This window comes from Juglans regia, chromosome 8, assembly GCF_001411555.2.
Source record: "Juglans regia cultivar Chandler chromosome 8, Walnut 2.0, whole genome shotgun sequence".
Classification (NCBI taxonomy): domain Eukaryota; kingdom Viridiplantae; phylum Streptophyta; class Magnoliopsida; order Fagales; family Juglandaceae; genus Juglans; species Juglans regia.
In genome coordinates, this window is record NC_049908.1 from 8610988 (window position 1) to 8629958 (window position 18971).

At 35.3% G+C, this 18971-nt stretch overlaps 2 protein-coding genes across 5 annotated transcripts; both read left to right on the top strand.

Moving 5' to 3' along the window:
* Nucleotides 1-2029: 2029 nt before the first annotated feature.
* On the top strand, nucleotides 2030-3218 carry LOC109000518 (protein MIZU-KUSSEI 1-like). The gene has a single exon (XM_018977431.2). It carries the CDS (start codon nucleotides 2187-2189, stop codon nucleotides 2919-2921), a length of 735 nt encoding a protein of 244 aa, XP_018832976.1. The 5' UTR covers nucleotides 2030-2186; the 3' UTR covers nucleotides 2922-3218.
* A 6801-nt stretch (nucleotides 3219-10019) lies between these two features.
* On the top strand, nucleotides 10020-16621 carry LOC109000517. 4 transcript variants are annotated; one of them, XM_018977427.2, is made up of 12 exons: nucleotides 10020-10114; nucleotides 10941-11067; nucleotides 11199-11286; nucleotides 11396-11465; nucleotides 12300-12413; nucleotides 12725-13033; nucleotides 13218-13606; nucleotides 13808-13907; nucleotides 14825-14878; nucleotides 14975-15061; nucleotides 15744-15872; nucleotides 16015-16621. In XM_018977427.2, exons 3-12 carry the CDS (start codon nucleotides 11219-11221, stop codon nucleotides 16327-16329), a joined length of 1635 nt encoding a protein of 544 aa, XP_018832972.1. In that variant the 5' UTR covers nucleotides 10020-10114; nucleotides 10941-11067; nucleotides 11199-11218; the 3' UTR covers nucleotides 16330-16621. The 4 variants fall into 4 exon arrangements, with proteins under 4 accessions (XP_018832972.1, XP_018832970.1, XP_018832969.1 ...); XM_018977425.2 differs by lacking the exon at nucleotides 10020-10114 and adding an exon at nucleotides 10177-10190; XM_018977424.2 differs by lacking the exon at nucleotides 10020-10114 and adding an exon at nucleotides 10280-10474.
* The last annotated feature ends 2350 nt before the right edge of the window (nucleotides 16622-18971 follow it).

Here is an 18971-nt window from a genome sequence, read left to right on the forward strand (position 1 = left end):
AAATTATATTAATTTATAAATTTATTTTTATAAAAATTATTAATAATTAAAACATTTCACTTTATAACAAATAATGGCTGGTCAAGAATCATGTTTTGAAAAGATTGATCAGATCACTCTACTGTAGAAGCCTAACTCAAGATATAAAGGGCTCTCACATCAATAAAAAATTTTTAGAAATGATATTTATAATTATAGAATGTGTAAGTGTTATGTAATTTTTTTTTAAAGAAGAAAGTAAATACATGATCTATATAAAAAAAAATTATTTTTTAATAATAAATCTTACTATTTTTTAAAACGATTTCGCGACGTTTGCACACTACATAAAAATATGTAGTAGTACTCAAAACTTATGTATTGATCTAGTTAGATGAATGTGATATAATAATAAAAATATATAATTTTGTAAGTTTCTAAAATATATTTATGAAATGTCACTCTAAAGTTAATAAAAGCATGCATGAGAGACATGATAAAAGAAAAATGGATCTTCCCCTTAATCTAGTTATTATTCATTACCAAATAAAAAAAAAATTACTTTATTTGCAAGGACTGCATTTGGTTCTCAAACTCAGTTGAATTCAGTTGAGTTCAGTCTAATTTTAAGTTGAGTCTAACGTCATCCAAATACTTAACTCTCAAATTATTAAACTCATAACAACTCAAAACTTTCTTACACTTGAGGCCCACAACTTTTTTCAATTTTTCATAAAAAATATTAAATTCATTTTAACATCTAAACACATTTTAAACTCAGTTTAGATGAGTCCCACATAACTCTCTTCACTACTCAACTCACTATTATTTATAAAACAGAACTGCTACATACAACCGCGGTGTAATCGGCTGAAGTGGCATTTTGCCATGTCGGATGATTTAAAAAAAAAAAAACAGACGAAACATGAAGAAGAGAAAGTAGCCCAGTTAATGCAAACTGTGTGTTCTCGGTGAGTCTCCCATAGCCAAACCAGCTATGATTTTCTCTTCAACAATGTATCAAACACTTTGTTAGCATTCTTAGCCTCATCGCTGCAGCTCTTCTGCATTTATACCGTTTCTTCCTTAATACAACCAAACCAACAAGAAGTTCTTAAGACGCCAAATACAAGAAAATAAGTGAACTGAAGCTGGTTATGTACTATATCTTCAATTTCCTCACTTTTTGTCTATTTTTATTAAATTTTTACTAATTTTTCTGATTTTTATCTCCATCTCTACGCTGTACAGGGTATCTCCATCGTTACCTGAAATATTAAAACGAGAAACTCCTTCTCTACGCTTTAGTCTTGTTTAAGAAGGATCCAACATTATCTTCCTCACTGCAAGCATATTTGCCCAATCTGCTGCCTCCAACGTTATCTTCCTCACCACAGGTCTTCTATTCCTCTTGTTTGGAATCTTCCATAAGGGGTGGCCATAATACAATAGTGGGAGAGTAAAACAATGAGTTGTATTACCATTTTCAAGAACCCTAGTTGTATTACCAGAGGAGATAAATGTAGAGGGAGAATGAGAGAAAGAAGAGAGAAGACGGTAGAAAAAAATTAATAGAGAGAGAGGGGACGAAATGAAGAAAAAAAATATAGAAAAAACAAAATTCATCACAAGTAGTGCCAGGTTGCGTGGGGATTTCCTAGCCCGGTTTCATGTAGAGTTTATGTTTATAAAAAATTCAATTAAATTGAACTGAGTTCAACATCCAAACACAACCTAAACCAAACATTTTTCAAAATCAGCTATCAATAATAGTGGTACTAGTATCCGAGATTTCAACCTGAGTTTTTGCAATAAATTACCCTAATACGACCCATCAATTTTATACAACCATTCGATCAGCAATTCAGCATCGGGCACGCCACGTACGCACACCCGAGTAGTTCAAAGAATGGGACCCTCGCGCACGCCCCTCGTGGGCAGAATTATTGCCCACGATTCCTCGGCCCACTCTATCTTTCATTCTCCAATGCCTTTACGTCACTTTTGCACCCCCTCCTTTGCTTATTTATTGGCTTTTTAGGCCTCCCCCATCTTCATACTCTATACCTAATTATTTTCTTCACCGGTTGCTCTAGTTATATATCTCCTTCACTCTTGACATTTCTCCCGGCACAGTCCGGCCGACGCCCCCCTTATCTCTCTCTCTCTCACATTAACTCTGAGCTCTTAACATAAACACAAAGATCATGAGGATGATAGACTTGGGAAGCCAAAGAGGCCATGCCCTGCATATTATGGACACTGCAACCTCCGTCGACTGTGGCAAAGATGTGAGGCTCCGGCGATCCTTTCGGTCCTTGGTGGAGTGCATGGTTCCATGTTGTGGCTTCCAACCGTCCGATTCACTCTCCAGCGACACCGAATCAACTCTCGGCTCCTCCTCTACCGTGACCGGTACCTTCTTCGGCTACAGGAAAGGTCGAGTCAGCTTCTGCCTACAAGACGACACCCGGAGCTCCCCACTTCTGCTGCTGGAGTTCGCCGTCCCCACGGCCTACCTCGCCAGAGAGATGCAGCACGGCGTGCTAAGAATCGCGCTCGAGTGCGACAGACAAAAGGAGACGGCCCTCAGGTCCAGCTCCACGATGAGCTCTAACTCCAGCTCATGCTCGCTCTTCAACGTGCCCGTTTGGTCCATGTACTGCAACGGCAGGAAGGTTGGGTTCGCCATAAGGCGTCAGATGACGGCAAGCGATGCTGCGGTGCTGAAACAGATGCAGACAGTCTCCGTTGGAGCGGGAGTCCTGCCTGCTGCGGCGGCCAACAAGTCCGAGGTGGAAGGGGATGGAGGTGATCAACTCTTGTACCTTAGAGCCGGCTTTGAGCGAGTAATTGGATCGCATGACTCGGAGTCGTTTCACATGATTAACCCGGTTGGGAGCTCCGGCCAGGAGCTCAGCATATTTCTTCTCAGGTCATGACATGCAGCCAATTAAGAACACATGAACCAAGGGCGCCGGCCGAAGCCACCCCAAAATAATACTTGACCATATTGAAGAATGAAGATTATGTGTAATATAGATATTTTTATGTAGGATTAATGTATAATATTGATGCAGCAGTACTATATATCTCATGTGCATATATCCAAAAACCTGCCTCTCTAGCTACTTTCATATATATCATAAGTAGTACTTAATCTTATATTACCGCCAGCATATATTTTGTATTTATTATTATATATAGGGGAAAATTAATGATAATTCCTCAATTTTAGATGATCATCTACAGCTTGCTTAAGAATCAAAAGTGATATATATATACTATACTCCTCGAAAAATGAACCACTTACAACCATATTGTAACTATTAATTTACTCATGGAAATATTGTTAATTTTGTAATTATATTTAAATTTATTTTTAATAAAGTGTCATGATTGCATTAATTGATTGAAAATAATCGTTATTCCACTACATTGACCCTAATAATTATCCCTCTCATCCAACCCCACAAAGCTAGCTCTCATTTTCACCTGAAATAAATCATTATTTTCATGATCACAGGATTATCTTAGGTCTGATCTCTTATTGTATAGTATATATAGGTGCCTCCGGGTAAATTAGAGTATTATTATATTACTAGTATAAGTCGCACTCAGATAAAGAGTTTTGACCTGATCATGATATAGTCCTCAAGTACCAGTAGACCCTTTTGTTGCTAGAAAAGATTAATAAATATTACGTACCAATCAATATTATTAATTAAGGGATCAAAATGATAAATCTATAAGTAAAATATAAGTTGTAAAAGAATTGTAAGTATATCATTATCCTATTTTTAATTAATAGTCGTACGTAGGGGTGTAAAACGGTTTGTCCGGACCGGACCGGACCGAAAAAATACAAAGTCAGTTTCGGTCCAATAAGTAGGAAAATTTCGGTCTTTGGTCCGGTCCCGGGGTGGAGATTTCTCGGACCGGATCAGACCGACCGAATAAAAAAAAATTATATATATTATTTATATAATAATTGTACAATTAACAATATAAAATTTTAAATATGTTATTAATACTTGTTAATATTCTATGAATTAACTAATATATAATATCAATAAGTTAATTATATAGTAATTATATAAATTAATAATATAATTTTCATCTAATTTATTATCATTGACTATATAAAATATTTTTTTATTAAGTTTGTTACATAATCCACATTAATAAATCACTTAATTTAATTTAGTATTTTAAATAAAAAAATTTTATTAATTGATTTTAAAAAAATAAAAAAATGGAAAAAAAAATAGGTCGAACCGATAACTATCAGTCCGGTCTGGTCCCTATGGGTGTTCGGTCCGATCTAGTCCAAATAATGGACCGAAAATATTCGGTTCATCGTCGGATCGGACCGGACCAGACCATTTGCACCCCTAGTCGTACGTTAGAGTTAGGCAACCATACTAGTTGCATTGCTGAATATTTTGCACAAAATTATATTTTTCAAAAGAAAAATTCTATTCATGATCATCTCCACACACCATACACACTATATACTATACTTTTTTTTCCTCTTATCAAATATGTGATATATAGATGATGAGTAGAATAATTCAATAAGTTTAAGAAGGATAAAAGAAATTGTGATGTGGTGTGTGAAGATAATGAGTAACTAGCAAATCTCTTTCCAAAATAACATTAAGACTATAAAAATAGTACTTTATGAATTGGATCAAGATCTATATCCTAAGTTTTCTAGGATATTCTACTGCGCCGAAGTGGAATTCTTAAAATTTTAGGCATAAAAATCTTACGCATTTAAATGATCTTATGATGATCATCTATTGTCTCAAAAAAAAAAAAAACTTGTAAATAAATAAGTTTTTCAACAATTTATATGCATGAAAACGGGTACATATGATCATGAGTTTGTTGGCCTTATCCTTGTAAAACGACGCATCAGAGCTAGGTAGCCCTAAGTTGACTGTTCTTTTGCTGTCTAGTGCCAGAATGCATGATATTTCACGGGCTGATCAGCTTTATATATATAGATCGAACTGGTCATGAGGGTCGATCTAATTAATGGAAAGATCAAAAGAAAAGAATAATACCCGATCGAAGAATTGACCTGAAAAGCCTTCATGTCTGGCCTTAAGTTTTGTGGTTGTGATACAAACAAACATCCATCGATCGGGGATCAAAGTACTGTATGTATGATAATTTGCAGAAAAACGTCATTTATTACTAATTAGCTGGGCTGTCTTGTCACACGTGAAGCTACATCCTGTTCTTGGCTTCTTCTACTTCTTCTTTTTATAGCCATGCATGCATGCATGCACATCCATAAACCCCATCGAGGCCGTGATTATCTGATTGATGAGTACGTAGTACTGTTGACTGGACCTTTAATTATTGGTTCTTTAATTTACGAAAGGCTTGGCCTGGCTTGTCGTTGCATGTTGTTACATGCAGTAGTATGGAGTGACTTCCAGCGTACTGCATATATGGTCTGATTTGCTTTGTTTTGTGTCCCCCGCCCCATCCAATATCTTCGTCTTCGATGGATTGAGAACGTCAGTTCGATCGATCACATATATATATTGTGTGAAGAAAAAATAGGTGGATAAGAATCAGATACACACGACGTTGCAGATATGGACATGCACACGAGTAAATTATATTGCCACTTCACGAACACTAGGGCTCCACTTACTTTTTTCTCCTTTTGCTTGCTTTACGTTTGACAGTACTACTAGCTATCAACCAGAAAATCTGACCATATATACGTCCAACCGGCCAACAAGATCAGGTCTCGCATAGATATGAAAATATGTATAGAGGGCTGCACTGCATGATCTCCGTGTTTGGTGGTGTATGCCGGGTGGTTTCATTCCTCAGCCACATGCATGGCTCAGATTGTTTGGGTTACTGTCGCCTTGAGTTGTTCATGAGATTCTTTAAATTGGAGGATCAATATCAAAATATTGGGTTGTTAATAAACAAGAATATTACTTGACAAGCCATGACTTGATATATGATCAGTTTAATCAAATTTGAGTTTATCATTGATAAATGTATATATACATTTTATAAACATATTAGCAAATTAAAATATCAAAATTTGTTTGTAGAAATTTACAAATAGAGTTATAAAATACAATATATATATATATATCAAATTTATTTTATCAAAATAAAGTAACTCGACGTAAATAAGTTCGAACTCTCTTTAACATTAAAGATGGTGTGGATATAGAAATCATCTTATGATTACAATTTTCTTAAATTTTCATACAAGATATAATAAACAATTTAACTTTTTCAAATCTCAAAACAATAATAATATTAAAAAAATAATATTCTAATAATATTTTATTTAACTTTTCTAAAAACATCTCATCTCATCTCATCTTATTATCCAAACGAGCCACAACTCTTCGCGTGAACATAAAATACATCAAGATGAAAAACTCAAGCTTGACGCGTTCGAATACATGAATTTCATAAAGTTCACCTCTGTTTTTTCTCCATTTTCTTTCTCCCGTGTAGTGCAATCCATTGTGCCCGAGGTAATGGTAAGTCCAAGCTATTTTCTTATATAATACGGTTATGTATGAAATTTCTTACAAATTACATTCATTCAACATGCAGTACGTACTTGATCTCTCTATCTGATATTGATGTGATATTATCTATTAATTTTTGAGATTTTCTTTGAAATAAGTAAATAATTATTTAGTATTAGTATATAATTATTTTTGAGATACATGCCTAAAATTTCCTTTTTCCACGTTAAAAAACAGAAATATGCCTCTTTTGTGAGCGGTTTGCATAAATAAATTCCTTTCGATGTGGGAGAATGTTCGACTTAATAACGTGGTGGGCCACCCATAATTGATGGGCCTCGTAATTACCACTTGGACCACTGCATGAAATCGCTGATATATCCGGGGCTAATATATCGGATGTCCAAATTTCTGGAGAAACCGATCCATCCAGCCTCAACCCAACATATATACGTTGGAGAAAGCGATCATGAATAGATTTTGATTTTTATTATGATAAATATATTATCTTATCTCATCTTCATGTAATTTTCGTATCTATATCAATAATTTGTATTAATAATAATAATAAAAATGTAGCTTTTAGAATTTATGCTCTTATTCTCTCTCCATTATTTTTTTCTTTCCGTCTCTATTTTATTTTATGTCTTCTAAAAGGGATAAAAATAGCAACCTAGCCCACCAAAAGACCATAATCAAAAGGCAAGTGGGAAAATAAAGAAAGAGTACAAGACAAAAAGGCAAGTAAGGTGTCGGAGAAAAAGAGAGAACCGACGAAAAAAATGAGAAAGGAGAGGAAGGAAGTCACACGAAAAATAGAGGTGAGGTGACATAAGACTAGTATTTTCCACTCCCAAGGATTATATAAAAGGAATATGAGATAGTAAGATATGAGATATCACAAGAGATAGTAACATGTATAATAGTAGATTTACTTTCCAAACAATCCGTGAACGTAGGTTTTGTACCGAATCTCGTAAATATGTATTTTTTTTTTATTTATTGTTATGAATATATGTACAGACACTGTATCTCCATTTAAAACTGCTATCGTGAGTTGCAGACGCCACCAAACGAGGCCCGAGTCTACATCATAGGTAGGAGATAGCTCTTTCTTCCGTTGGTGGGGAGATTTTAAGCATTAACATCTTCTAACATTGTTTTCCGATGCCGATTGCTCAATCCTTGGATAGAAACAACAACCAAATAAACTTCCATTTTTAGCTAATATGTACCATTAGACATGTTGATGTAATTTACTTAGAAAAAAGAAAAGAATATAATAAATGCAGTTTATTTAAACAAATAAGAAATGTACCATCGATTCAGAAAGCAAGGGGATTTGAGATAGGGATCATGTGAAATCAGTAGTAATTGACAAATAAAGAAAGAATCAGATGGTGCATGGAGTGATGATCAGTATGCAATATAATGTTATATACAGTCGTGGAATGCGTAAATACTATACAGTCGTTTTGAAAATAAATGAGATTTATTATTAAAAAATTAATTAATTTTTTATATAGATCTTATATTTATTTATTTTTTTTAGAAATAACTGTATAACATTTATTCACTGCTGCAATTGGTTTTATATAGAGTTTGGATCTCAAACTCATCTCAACTCATCTCAATTTATCATTATAATTTTTTTAAATTCAAACATAAAATATAATAAATAATTTAATTTTTTCAAATTTTAAAATAATAATAATATTAAAAAATAATATTTTAATAATATTTTATCATCTCAACTCATTTCAACATCTAAACACAACCTTAGAGGTTGGGACTTTCGAGACTACCTCGAGAATGGCTTTGTTCCACTTGTTTTTGCCAGTTTCGTTATTAGATTGTTAATTTCTACAGTCTGTACATTTTCTGGGTTAACATTATTACGCATGATGAGTGAATAGAAAAATCCAAATTAACTGCATGCAGATTATCTGGAAACCGGTTTTATGGAAAGATTATTGGGTGTTTATATGTTATTTTCCATTTCAATTTTGTCATATTTATTTATACGATAAATTCTAATAATACGTACAACCGTACAATTATTTATATACTATGCTTTAAATTGAGAATTTTTATATAAAATAAGAATATTACTACTGTATAATTTAAGTTATACCACTCACCTTATCACATTGATCCGGTGTCGTGTGACTTATTAAAAAAAATATATATATATATTTAAAATAAAATGACATTCGAAAATATAAAAAAAAGTAAAACTAAAATTCTAAATCTTTTTTACTATTTTTATGTTTGTATATTTAGTATTTTAAGTTATATGTCATCACATGATAGTGTTACGTTAATAAAATAAAGTGAGGAGTGTGATTGAGGAGCATAGTAGCCTTCCTTATTATTTTATAAATTATTTTAAAATAATCTTAGATATAATTTTAAAATATACAAACCCCACAAACTTTGTTTAAAAAGGTAAAATTCATCAATAATTTTTTCATATCAATTTTCCTCAAAAGAAATAGAAGAAACTTTTACAATATTTAACTACAAATATAATTGAATAATATTAGGTAGAAGTTCTAAATAGATAAATTTTACACAATTCTTTTATAAAAAAATAAATCTTACTAATAAAAAAATATTTCTTATAATAAAAAATAATTTTTTTTTCAAAAGTTAGTATTTGTATATTTTAACTCAATATAATTTATTGAGCGGTGCTACTCTGCTGCCTGAGTAGTATCGCTTTATTTGACTGTTAGGTTATTTTGATATTTTTTTGTTATTTTTTAAATATTTTTTATTTTTAAAAAATATATCAGTACATTAAAAATTATTTTTTTAATTATCAAGTAAAAAAAAAGAAAAAAAAATTAAATACGTTAAAATGTGTAGAAAAAATAAGAGGGTAAATTAATATTTTTTTAATTTATTTTCTACTTCTCAATTTGTTGAAGCAATGAATAGGCTAGCCAAAAGATCTAGCACGTGTCTCCGATCCGAAAAGACCGTCTGATAAATGGGATTAATAAAAGCGAAAATTTTACAGAGTATGATTTGACTTATCTTAAATAAATGGTTATGTGAGTGAGACTGCATGGAAACTGCTGCCTCCAATTTCATCGTAAAGTGATTCTTTTTTTTTCCCACCACCGAAACTTCTTTCTTCTTGCATTTTCCTCTTGATGGGCCATGCATTGCCGGGTAATTTTCTTTCTTTTTCTTTTGACAGACACCATCGTCAGAGATATTTTTAAATTATGTATAAGTTAAAAACATGAGTAATGTTATTATGTATAAGTTTAAATTATGCAAATCTTGCATATGTCTTTGATAAAAAAGTGAATTTTAATTAAAAAAAATCATTTCTTTTACACTTTCATAGTATAGAATCTACTGTTTAAAAAAAATAAAAAACTGGTTTCGTATATATCTTAAACTTTACATATCATTATTCTAAAAATATATAAGCGTTGTCATTAATACTACCACTGAAGCCAACAGCAGTGTAAAGGAGAATTCCACCATTAAAGAAACTTGGAAGAGAGGTGGCCTTTTTCTCGGTAATAGAATCTCGTCTTGTTTAACGATGGGCCCCGTCTATTCATTGCAGAAACAGCTGTATTCTGGGTGTAAGTTGCATTATTATTATTTTCATTGCTGCGGTCTTTTCCTTCAAACTTTGGACATGAATCTCTCTGATACAATGTATGCCCAGTGCTCCCCCTGTTATGGATATACAAACTGCTTTCCTGAGTTATTCAATGAAAGAATAGCATAACTAGGCTGGGAACTCCATAGGCATTGATTTTTGGCGGATGAAGAGAATTATTGTATTAATCGTTCTGTACTCCTTAGAGAAAGACATGCTTTTTTTTGCAAGATGTATATTAATGCCATGGAGATGGAATATAGTGGAATGCATGCGGGGATTTAATTAAGAGCAGTGGGGATGGGATAGAAGAACCAAAACACCTGCTCCCTTTATAGCTGTTAGTAATCATAACCCCCACCTAATCTAATGATTCTTCTGGTTTTTTTTTTTTCTTCTTTAATTATGTTTATGGCAGACAATGACATTTGCTCTTCCTCAATGACTCATAATTGTTGTTTTTAATGACCAACTCAACTGGTTCTGGTGGGTCGTCCCCACTTTCTGAGATATTGTTCGATTGAGAGTCTATTATTCATGTTTCACAAATAAATTTCTTTTCCCAGTTCTTTCCTCAAAGAAAACATGTTTACACTGAACACCCACTCCATGTCCTAAATTGGGTCATTTGTTCAGCCTAAATTTATAGTTATCAGAGTTCTGGGTGGTTTTGGTCAGAGTTGTTTAGAGTGCATTTGGTATTTTGCTACTGCATTGTCTGATTGTTTTTTTGTGTACCCATTTCGTACTGTTGCTGGCAATGTCATCCTCTTTGACTTCTTGTTCTTTTCATCTCTTGCTATTAGCCTAGCCACTTGCTGAAGATATATGCATGAGTTGAACTGTTGAAGCTCTCTCTCCAAAAACACAATAAGTTGCCTTTCCAAGTTATGAGGAGGTGGCGGAGCTTTGGTACCTCCAGCTTTTGACTAGGTAGCGCCGTTCCCTTTTTATGCTTCAAGCTCAATATCTTCATCTTATGCTTCACCTTTCCTCTTATCTCTGTCTCTATCTTGCTACTGTTTTGCCTTCTTTTAATGCCAACTGTGGATGATGCTCTACAGTGGTTTCTGTTGAAGAGAACATGCTGAGTGTGAATTGTCGATCTTCCTCCTCTTCTTGCGCCTCTCCTTCTCACCTGAGTTTTGTAAGGTAAGCATTCCAAAATTGAACATTTTTTGCCCCAGTGCCATTCGTCCAATTCCATTGCTTAAATTTATGTAACCTATACGCCACTGTTATCATTTTGGTTTATTTGTAGTGCTCCTGAGAATGGACTGCCCGGAAGTATACTAAATATGTCACCCAGAATATCATCCTATTTTTGTCCTGTAAGTATCCTTACATTTTTGCCCGCTTGCTCATCGAGTGATCCTAGGATATTCTCCGCATCTGATATTTGGGATTCATTTCCTTAACATTGTTTGACATGTTTCTACTGGTTTATTGAAGAGCTCAATACTCAATAGAGCTTACCCCTTCAGCTTAGGTTCTGTACTTCCGTTTGTGGGCTAGATTCTGGGATTTTTTACCAGAGTTCTAAGAAACTTCTATTTTCATGAGGGTGTCAGAGGAACTCAACAGAGCTCCTCTCCTTCAGCTTTTGGTTATGTTTGTGGGCAAATCTGGATTCTAGGATTTTAGATCAGGCTTCAGATGAACTTTTATTTTCAGCTATCCCAGTGCCAATTCTTGGATTTGTTTCATATTGGATAGTATCTTGATCCCATTGACAAACGAGCAGGACCAAATAACTCAATTGGGATGTTGAACCAAACCACATGTTGCTTTGTATTGACATTAGGGCAGATGTACGTTAAATGTCAATGAACTTTCCCAAAGTCATGTATTTTTTATGAAATATCCAAATTCATGACCAGGCGTTTAGATCACAATTGGCCCAGTTCCAGCCTAGCACCTGCTCCATTTTTTATTTGGCTGTGTCAACTGGCTGAATAAAGACAAAAACTTTCATTATCCATCGAAACCAAATAGGGCTAACTTACCATGAATCATGATATCTTGACTCAGAAAATCATGAGCTTCCAACTCACATCGATTCAATCACAAAAATCCATTAGATTCATCATGCATTCTTTTTGTTTATGTTTGTTTCTGGGGGCTGGATATCTTCATGGAATTTTCCTATGCATCTTTTGTCACAGTATGTACAGTCCGAGAGATCATTACCTGACCAAGCTTCCCTGCGTTGGGATTCCAATAAGGAATTGGGTTTTTCGAACAACTCTATTCCTTCCTATGGCACTCCAACTCCGAAGGTTTGTATATTTCTACACACCCTGATACCAACTATAAGAGACTGATAATAGTAACAGATGGATTTTCCAAAACTTCCACACATGCTGGGACCGTCGGCTGGATATATCTGTTACTGAGGAAATAACCTTCATTCATAAACTGGAAACCATTTTATGTAAACCATATTGTGTACCACTGCTCAAACTACTGATGATTCGTTACCATCTTCAAGAATCATGCCCAAACACCAGATGAAACCATTGTCTAACATTGTCTTGTATTTTCTTTCCTAACTTTGTCTTGATTTTGACCTCTGGACTCTGGAATGCAGTCTTCCACGGAATTGAGGGAGGAGATTGCAACACTTGAAGTTGAAATTATGCATTTGGAGCGTTATCTTCTTTCACTCTATCGGACAGCTTTTGAAGGGCATCGACCCACGTTGCCAGATACTCATGGATCCTATTTACAATACAAGATAGGATCATCGCCAAAACTTTTATCTAATCAATCACATCAAAATATGGAGCCACGAGTATCCAAAGATGGTTTAGTCCATCACGATAAAATGTCCCCTACAGGATGGGCCAATTCGGATAATCCGGGTCTTGTTGCACATCTAAAATCAAAATCTATTAAGGTAAACACGCCTCCATTGTCCAACCTTAGCAACCTAGATTTGGTTAAAAGAACTAGTTTGTTTGTACAGGCTTACAATTCTTTATAAATTTCTAAGTTCTGCGAAACTGTCTGTATACATTGTGAGATGCATATCTTCTGTTTATGTATCTAGTTACAGATTTTTCTGTGGTGAGAACTTGCAGGACTGGAAAAATGCTGGTTCTGGTCATCGCTGCCTAGCAGATCACCTTGCTGCTTCATGCAGTGATAACACATTTAGCTCTCCAGATAGACTTTCTGAAGACATCGTGAGATGCATATCTTCAATATACTGCAAACTTGCAAGCCACCCTCCTACCCATTCAGGCTTGTCGGCTTCTCCTATTTCATCCATGTCGTCCTCAAGCATATTTTCTTCAAAGAATGCCTGTGATAGTTGGAGTCCACATGGCAATGAGGATGCTGCTGTGCACCGTCAACTTCAAGGATTAAAAGAAGATTCTGGACCATATACTGCAATGGTAGAAGTTCTGAAGATATGCTTAGATGACGATAGTTTCAATTTCGCTGCCAAAATGCTACAAGATTTCAGGTGGTGCTCATATCCTTCATCATAGTGAACTAGCATGATTAGACATGCATTAGGCAATATGTTAATCCAGATCTTTGGTCTGTTGTTTTCACATCCTTCTATGATACAGAGAAAGGGAAGAAATTAGAACAGATCAGCAGTTTAAAGAGAGGTTGTGGTATTCCTTAAAGGGTTTTTCTGATTCCTTTTTATTCTGTGTAGGTCATTGGTTCGAAGCCTCGAGAAGGTTGACCCGAGAAAGATGAAACGTGAGGAGAGGCTTGCTTTCTGGATAAATATTCACAATGCCTTAGTGATGCATGTATGGCTCTGAATTTAACTTCTTCTGCTAAAGCTTATAATAAGAGCTGGGGACAATCTGACAATGAGTCCTTCAAATGATTTACATTAATTTCAGCCCTAAAAACCTCGTACAAAAGTATTATCATGACAAGCTAAAACCAACTGCAGATGGTCTGTGGCTCCTTTTTTCAGAGCAGATGGTTCCAGCCGGAATAGGACCCCTCTCCATTTTACTTGAAATGGATATTATCCAGTTAGTGTACACCCTTTTTTTTGTACATAAAATAGGTGGTATCCAATTTGAGTGAATTGGAGAGGATCTGTCTGTTGTAGCCATTCATCATGTTTAACTGGACGTACCAATTATCTCAGTAAAACTTATACACTGAGGGCATGTTTGGGTAATGAGATGAGATTATAATTTTGTGAATAGTAGTGAAATGGTTTGTGAATAGTAGTGAAATGGTTTGAGTTAAGATGTTTTATTGGGTTTTGGAAAAGGAGAGAGAAAAAGTTGAATAAAAATATTATAAAGTTAAAATTTTGTTTGGACACTATTTTTGTTTTGAAATTTGAAAAAGTTGTATTGTTTTTATGTTTTGTTTGGAAGTTTGGAAAAGTTGTAATGAATTAGGTAACGGTTAAATGAAAAAGTTGAAGATCTGAAATTGAAAAGTGTTTTATGTTTGAGTGGTGTTTGAGAAAGAAATTATGAAAAGTTTTGTGATGAGATGATCTCATCTAAGTGCCCAAACATAGCCTAAATTCCTGCATGTGCTACAGGATCAGCCCTCTGGTAATGCCCTGTGCTGGTAGTGCTAATAGTTGAATAACATAAATCATATATTTTTTTTGGATAAGTAATTATTTGTCAGTCATTCGATTTGTTTTCTTGTTATACCTTCATGTGCAAGGCTTATGAGGTTCTCATTACAGGCATATTTGGCATATGGGATTCCTGATCGTATAAAGAATACCTCCATTTTGAAGGTAGGAAAGTTACCATAATTTTATTGTTAATATGTTATGTACCATAAGTCTATAAGTAAAATTTACTTCTGTAATTTAACTCTCATTCATCTTCAGGCAACGTACAATGTGGGTGGGCATTGCATTAATGCCCATGACATACAAAGCTCCATTTTAGGAATTCGATCACACCGCTCAGCGCCGGTATGCCTTTTACTTTAAAATCATGCAAATAAAATGCATGTGACCTCTATACCAACCTATCAAAGTTTTATGTACTTCAATGTGTCTCTCAGTGCTTGTGGGTTTGTACGAATTGGTAAAAGGACCTGAAAATAGAAGGATGGTTGGGATGCCTCGGCTTTCTCAGAGAAGTATGGCATCTAGGCAGAAACACTGAGTGGGGGGGTTAATGGTATCCTATGACTTGGGGTAGGAGTCCCTGAGTAGCAAGAAGTAAAATGTTTCCTCCACTTTTGGTACTTGGGAGTAGCAGGCGTCGTTACAGTGGATTGGGGACTCATTTTCCATTCCAATATTTCTGGCTATTCAAATAAGGACCCAAGTCATTAATTCTAAACAAGGGGCAATGCTCTGTGTTCTATCAGGGAATATCACAACGAATGTCTGGTTCTCCTTTTCTGGTAGCTGTCTTGTGTCTTTCTTATAAAGGGCTGCATGTCCACTCAGGTGCACATGAAGAAAAGCCATCTGCAGTTGCAGTGGCGCCTTAATATTTCTGTTGGTGTTTATGGAAATTTGAGTCATATTATGTTGATTTAATATGATTTCAACCGTAGTAGATGCCCATTCTGCATCAAGGCATATAATTATTTCAAGCTCTTTTCATATAACTAATGTTTTCCTTTAAACAATGTGAATGCAGTGGCTGCATACACTCTTGTATTCGGGAAGGAAATCCAAGACCGGGAGTATTGGACATGTATATGCCTTAGAGTACCCTGAGCCGCTAGTTCATTTTGTGCTATGTTCGGGTGCATACTCTGATCCAGTGGTATGTATGTTTTTTCTTCAAACATGTAATTGTTAATGTTTTCTAATTCCGTAATCAGAGTGCAAAATAAGATGTGCTGAAACTTTTGAAGCCATGTGCAGTTGTTGTAGTGTGATGTTTTTGCATTTCTTGTTCAACATAGGTTCGAGCCTACACAGCGAAGAATATATTTCGGGATCTCAGACTTGCCAAGGAAGAATTCATCCAAACAAGGGTCCGTATCCACAAGGAAATGAAGATTTTCCTGCCAAAAGTCCTCTATTACTTTGCGAAGGATATGTCACTAAGCATGTATGAGCTCTTGGAGGTAGTATATGAGAATCTACCAGAAGTTCGACAAAAGGCTATCAAAAAATGCATGAAGGGAAAGGTGGATAAGTACATCCATTGGTTACCACATAGCTCAACATTTCGATATGTGATCCACGGAGAATTAGCCACAGCAAGAACAGTCTGATCGGCCCTTAATCTGTATGTACAAGAGATGTTAAATCGTTTGTTTTCCGTTCAACCAAATAAGGTGTAAAATGCCAAGTTGTACAGGAGTAATTAGAAAGAGAAAAACCACAGAATTTTGGCCATCCACTTCTTTGTACATTCATATGTAGGTTGTTTGGAAGTTGTCCATTATTCCTAGTTGAGTTCATGTTCCTGGATTGAATGTCATTTTCATATTACAGTAACTAGTTAAGAACGATTGTCTAGAGAGAAGACAATGACATGGATAGATCTCATTTGATTGCTTAAGATCATTTATCCTCGTCCCCTCCCTCCTTCCCCCAACCCCAAAGGACACAGATGGGAAAAGTAGGTAATGAATACAGTTATATTAAATTTAGGAATATTTTTCCCATTGAGGATTCGCTCTTTTATGTCTTAGTAATGTTAGGTACAAGTCTCAAATAGACAAAATTTATATAATCTTTTTGTAAAAAAGTGAGTCCTACTAATAAATAATAGTCTTTTTTTACATTTTTTTAAGTGGGATCAACTTTTTTACAATGGCTTGTATGAGATTTGTCTATTTGGGACTTGAAGAAATCATTTCTCTTATGCTTTTAGGTTTTAGTTTTACCTCTTGTGGCTTTGATATTTTAAGGATTTGTCTCTTCCATCAGTAATATTATCTCTCCTAATGTATACCACTCGCTTTGTCTCTTTAACGTGACACCACAATATGATGTCACGTGGCTTATTAAAAAAATTAAAAACACAAACATAAAAGGTTGAGGGAATTTAAGATTTTAATCTTCCATTTTTTTATGTTTTTGGGCATTATTTTGTTTTGAATATATATATTTTAAATTTTTTAGTAAATCACGTGACACCTCGTCAAGAGGGCAAAGTTAGTGGTATAAATTAAGGGATATAATAGTATTATTCATTAATATTAAAAGTGGTCTATTTGGGCCATATTATTTTTGAGCATGGTCTAAAGGCAGATCTTGAAAAGTTAAAAGCAATACTGGATTGGCCTAGGCCAAAAACCCTCAAGGCCCTAAGGGGTTTCCTAGGGTTAACAGGGTATTACAGGAGATGTATAAAAAAAAATTTGGGATTATTGCATCTGCATTGGCTGCATTGCTTAAGAAAAATAACTTTCACTAGAATGAGGAAGTTAAAGGCCTTTACTGAATTGAAGAGGGCAGTGACTCATCCTACAATGCTGATACTGCCCGACTTTTCCCAACCCTTTGTGGTGGAGTGTGATTCCTCTAGAAAAGGGTTGGGGGCAGTGTTGATGCAACAGGGCAGATCGATATCCTATTTTAGTCAAGCCCAAAAGAGGAAGGCCCTACCTCTGTCCACTAATGAAAAAGAGTTGTATTTTTTAATTTCAGCCATTTAAAGATGGAGACCTTACTTACTAGGCAGATTTTTTGTGGTCAGAACTGACCATCACAACCTTAAGTATCTCCTAGATCAGAAAATTGTGACTCTTATGCAACATAAATGGTTAAGTAAACTGTTCGGTTATGACTTCCTTGTTGAATACAAGAAGGACCCAAATAAGAAGGTGACAGATACCTTGTCTAGGGTAGAAGAGGAGGGGGAGACTTATTGTAGAAGAGGAGGGGGAGACTTATTGGCACTAATCTCAGTTCCATCCTTAGATTGGCTAGAGGAGATTAAAAAGGGTATTGAGGGGCACCTAGAGCTGCAGAATCTCATTTCTAAGTGTCAAAAAGGGGAATTATCACCACACTATTCAGTAAGGGAATGGGTACTATACTACAAGGGCAGAATCTATGTGGCAAAGTCTCCTGAGCTCAAGACTAAGCTACTGCAGTTCCTACATAATAGCTCTTGGGGGGACATTTAGGGGGACATAAGACCATCCAGAGCATCCAAAGATATTTTTTTGGCCGGGTATGAAATCTGACGTGAGGGCCTATATTAGGAACTGTGAGATATGTCAACAACATAAGTCAAATCATGCATTTCCTAGTGGATTGATGCAACCCCTATCCATTCTCTCAAAACCATGGACCCATATAACTATGGACTTTATTGAGGGATTACCTAGTTTTAATGGATTCAATACCCTGTGGGTGGTAGTTAACAGAATGACCAAGTATAGTCACTTCATAGCTTTGGGACATTCTTACACGGCTAAGTCCATAGCTCAACTCTTCATCAAGCATGTATTCAAGCTACATGGATTGCCCCAGTCCATAGTCTCAGACAGAGACAATAATTTCACAAGTCTTTTTTGGAGGGAATTATTTAAGGCTCAGGGAGTACAACTCAAGTTCAGCACTGCATACCACCCTCAAACTGATGGAAAGTCTGAGGCAGTGAATAAGTGCCTAGAGACCTACCTGAGATGCTTTGTTGGGGACAGGCTTAGGGACTGGGTCAGATGGGTGTCGTTAGCTGAATGGTGGTATAATACCACTCACAATACATCAACTAAGCTCACACCTTTTGAGTGTTTGTATGGTTATCCCCCCTCCCCCACCTAGAGACCTACCTGAGGTGCTTTGTTAGGGACAGGCCTAGGGACTAGGTCAGATGGGTGTCGTTAGCTGAATGGTGGTATAATATCAGTCACAATATATCAACTAAGCTCACAACCTTTGAGTGTTTGTGAGTGGT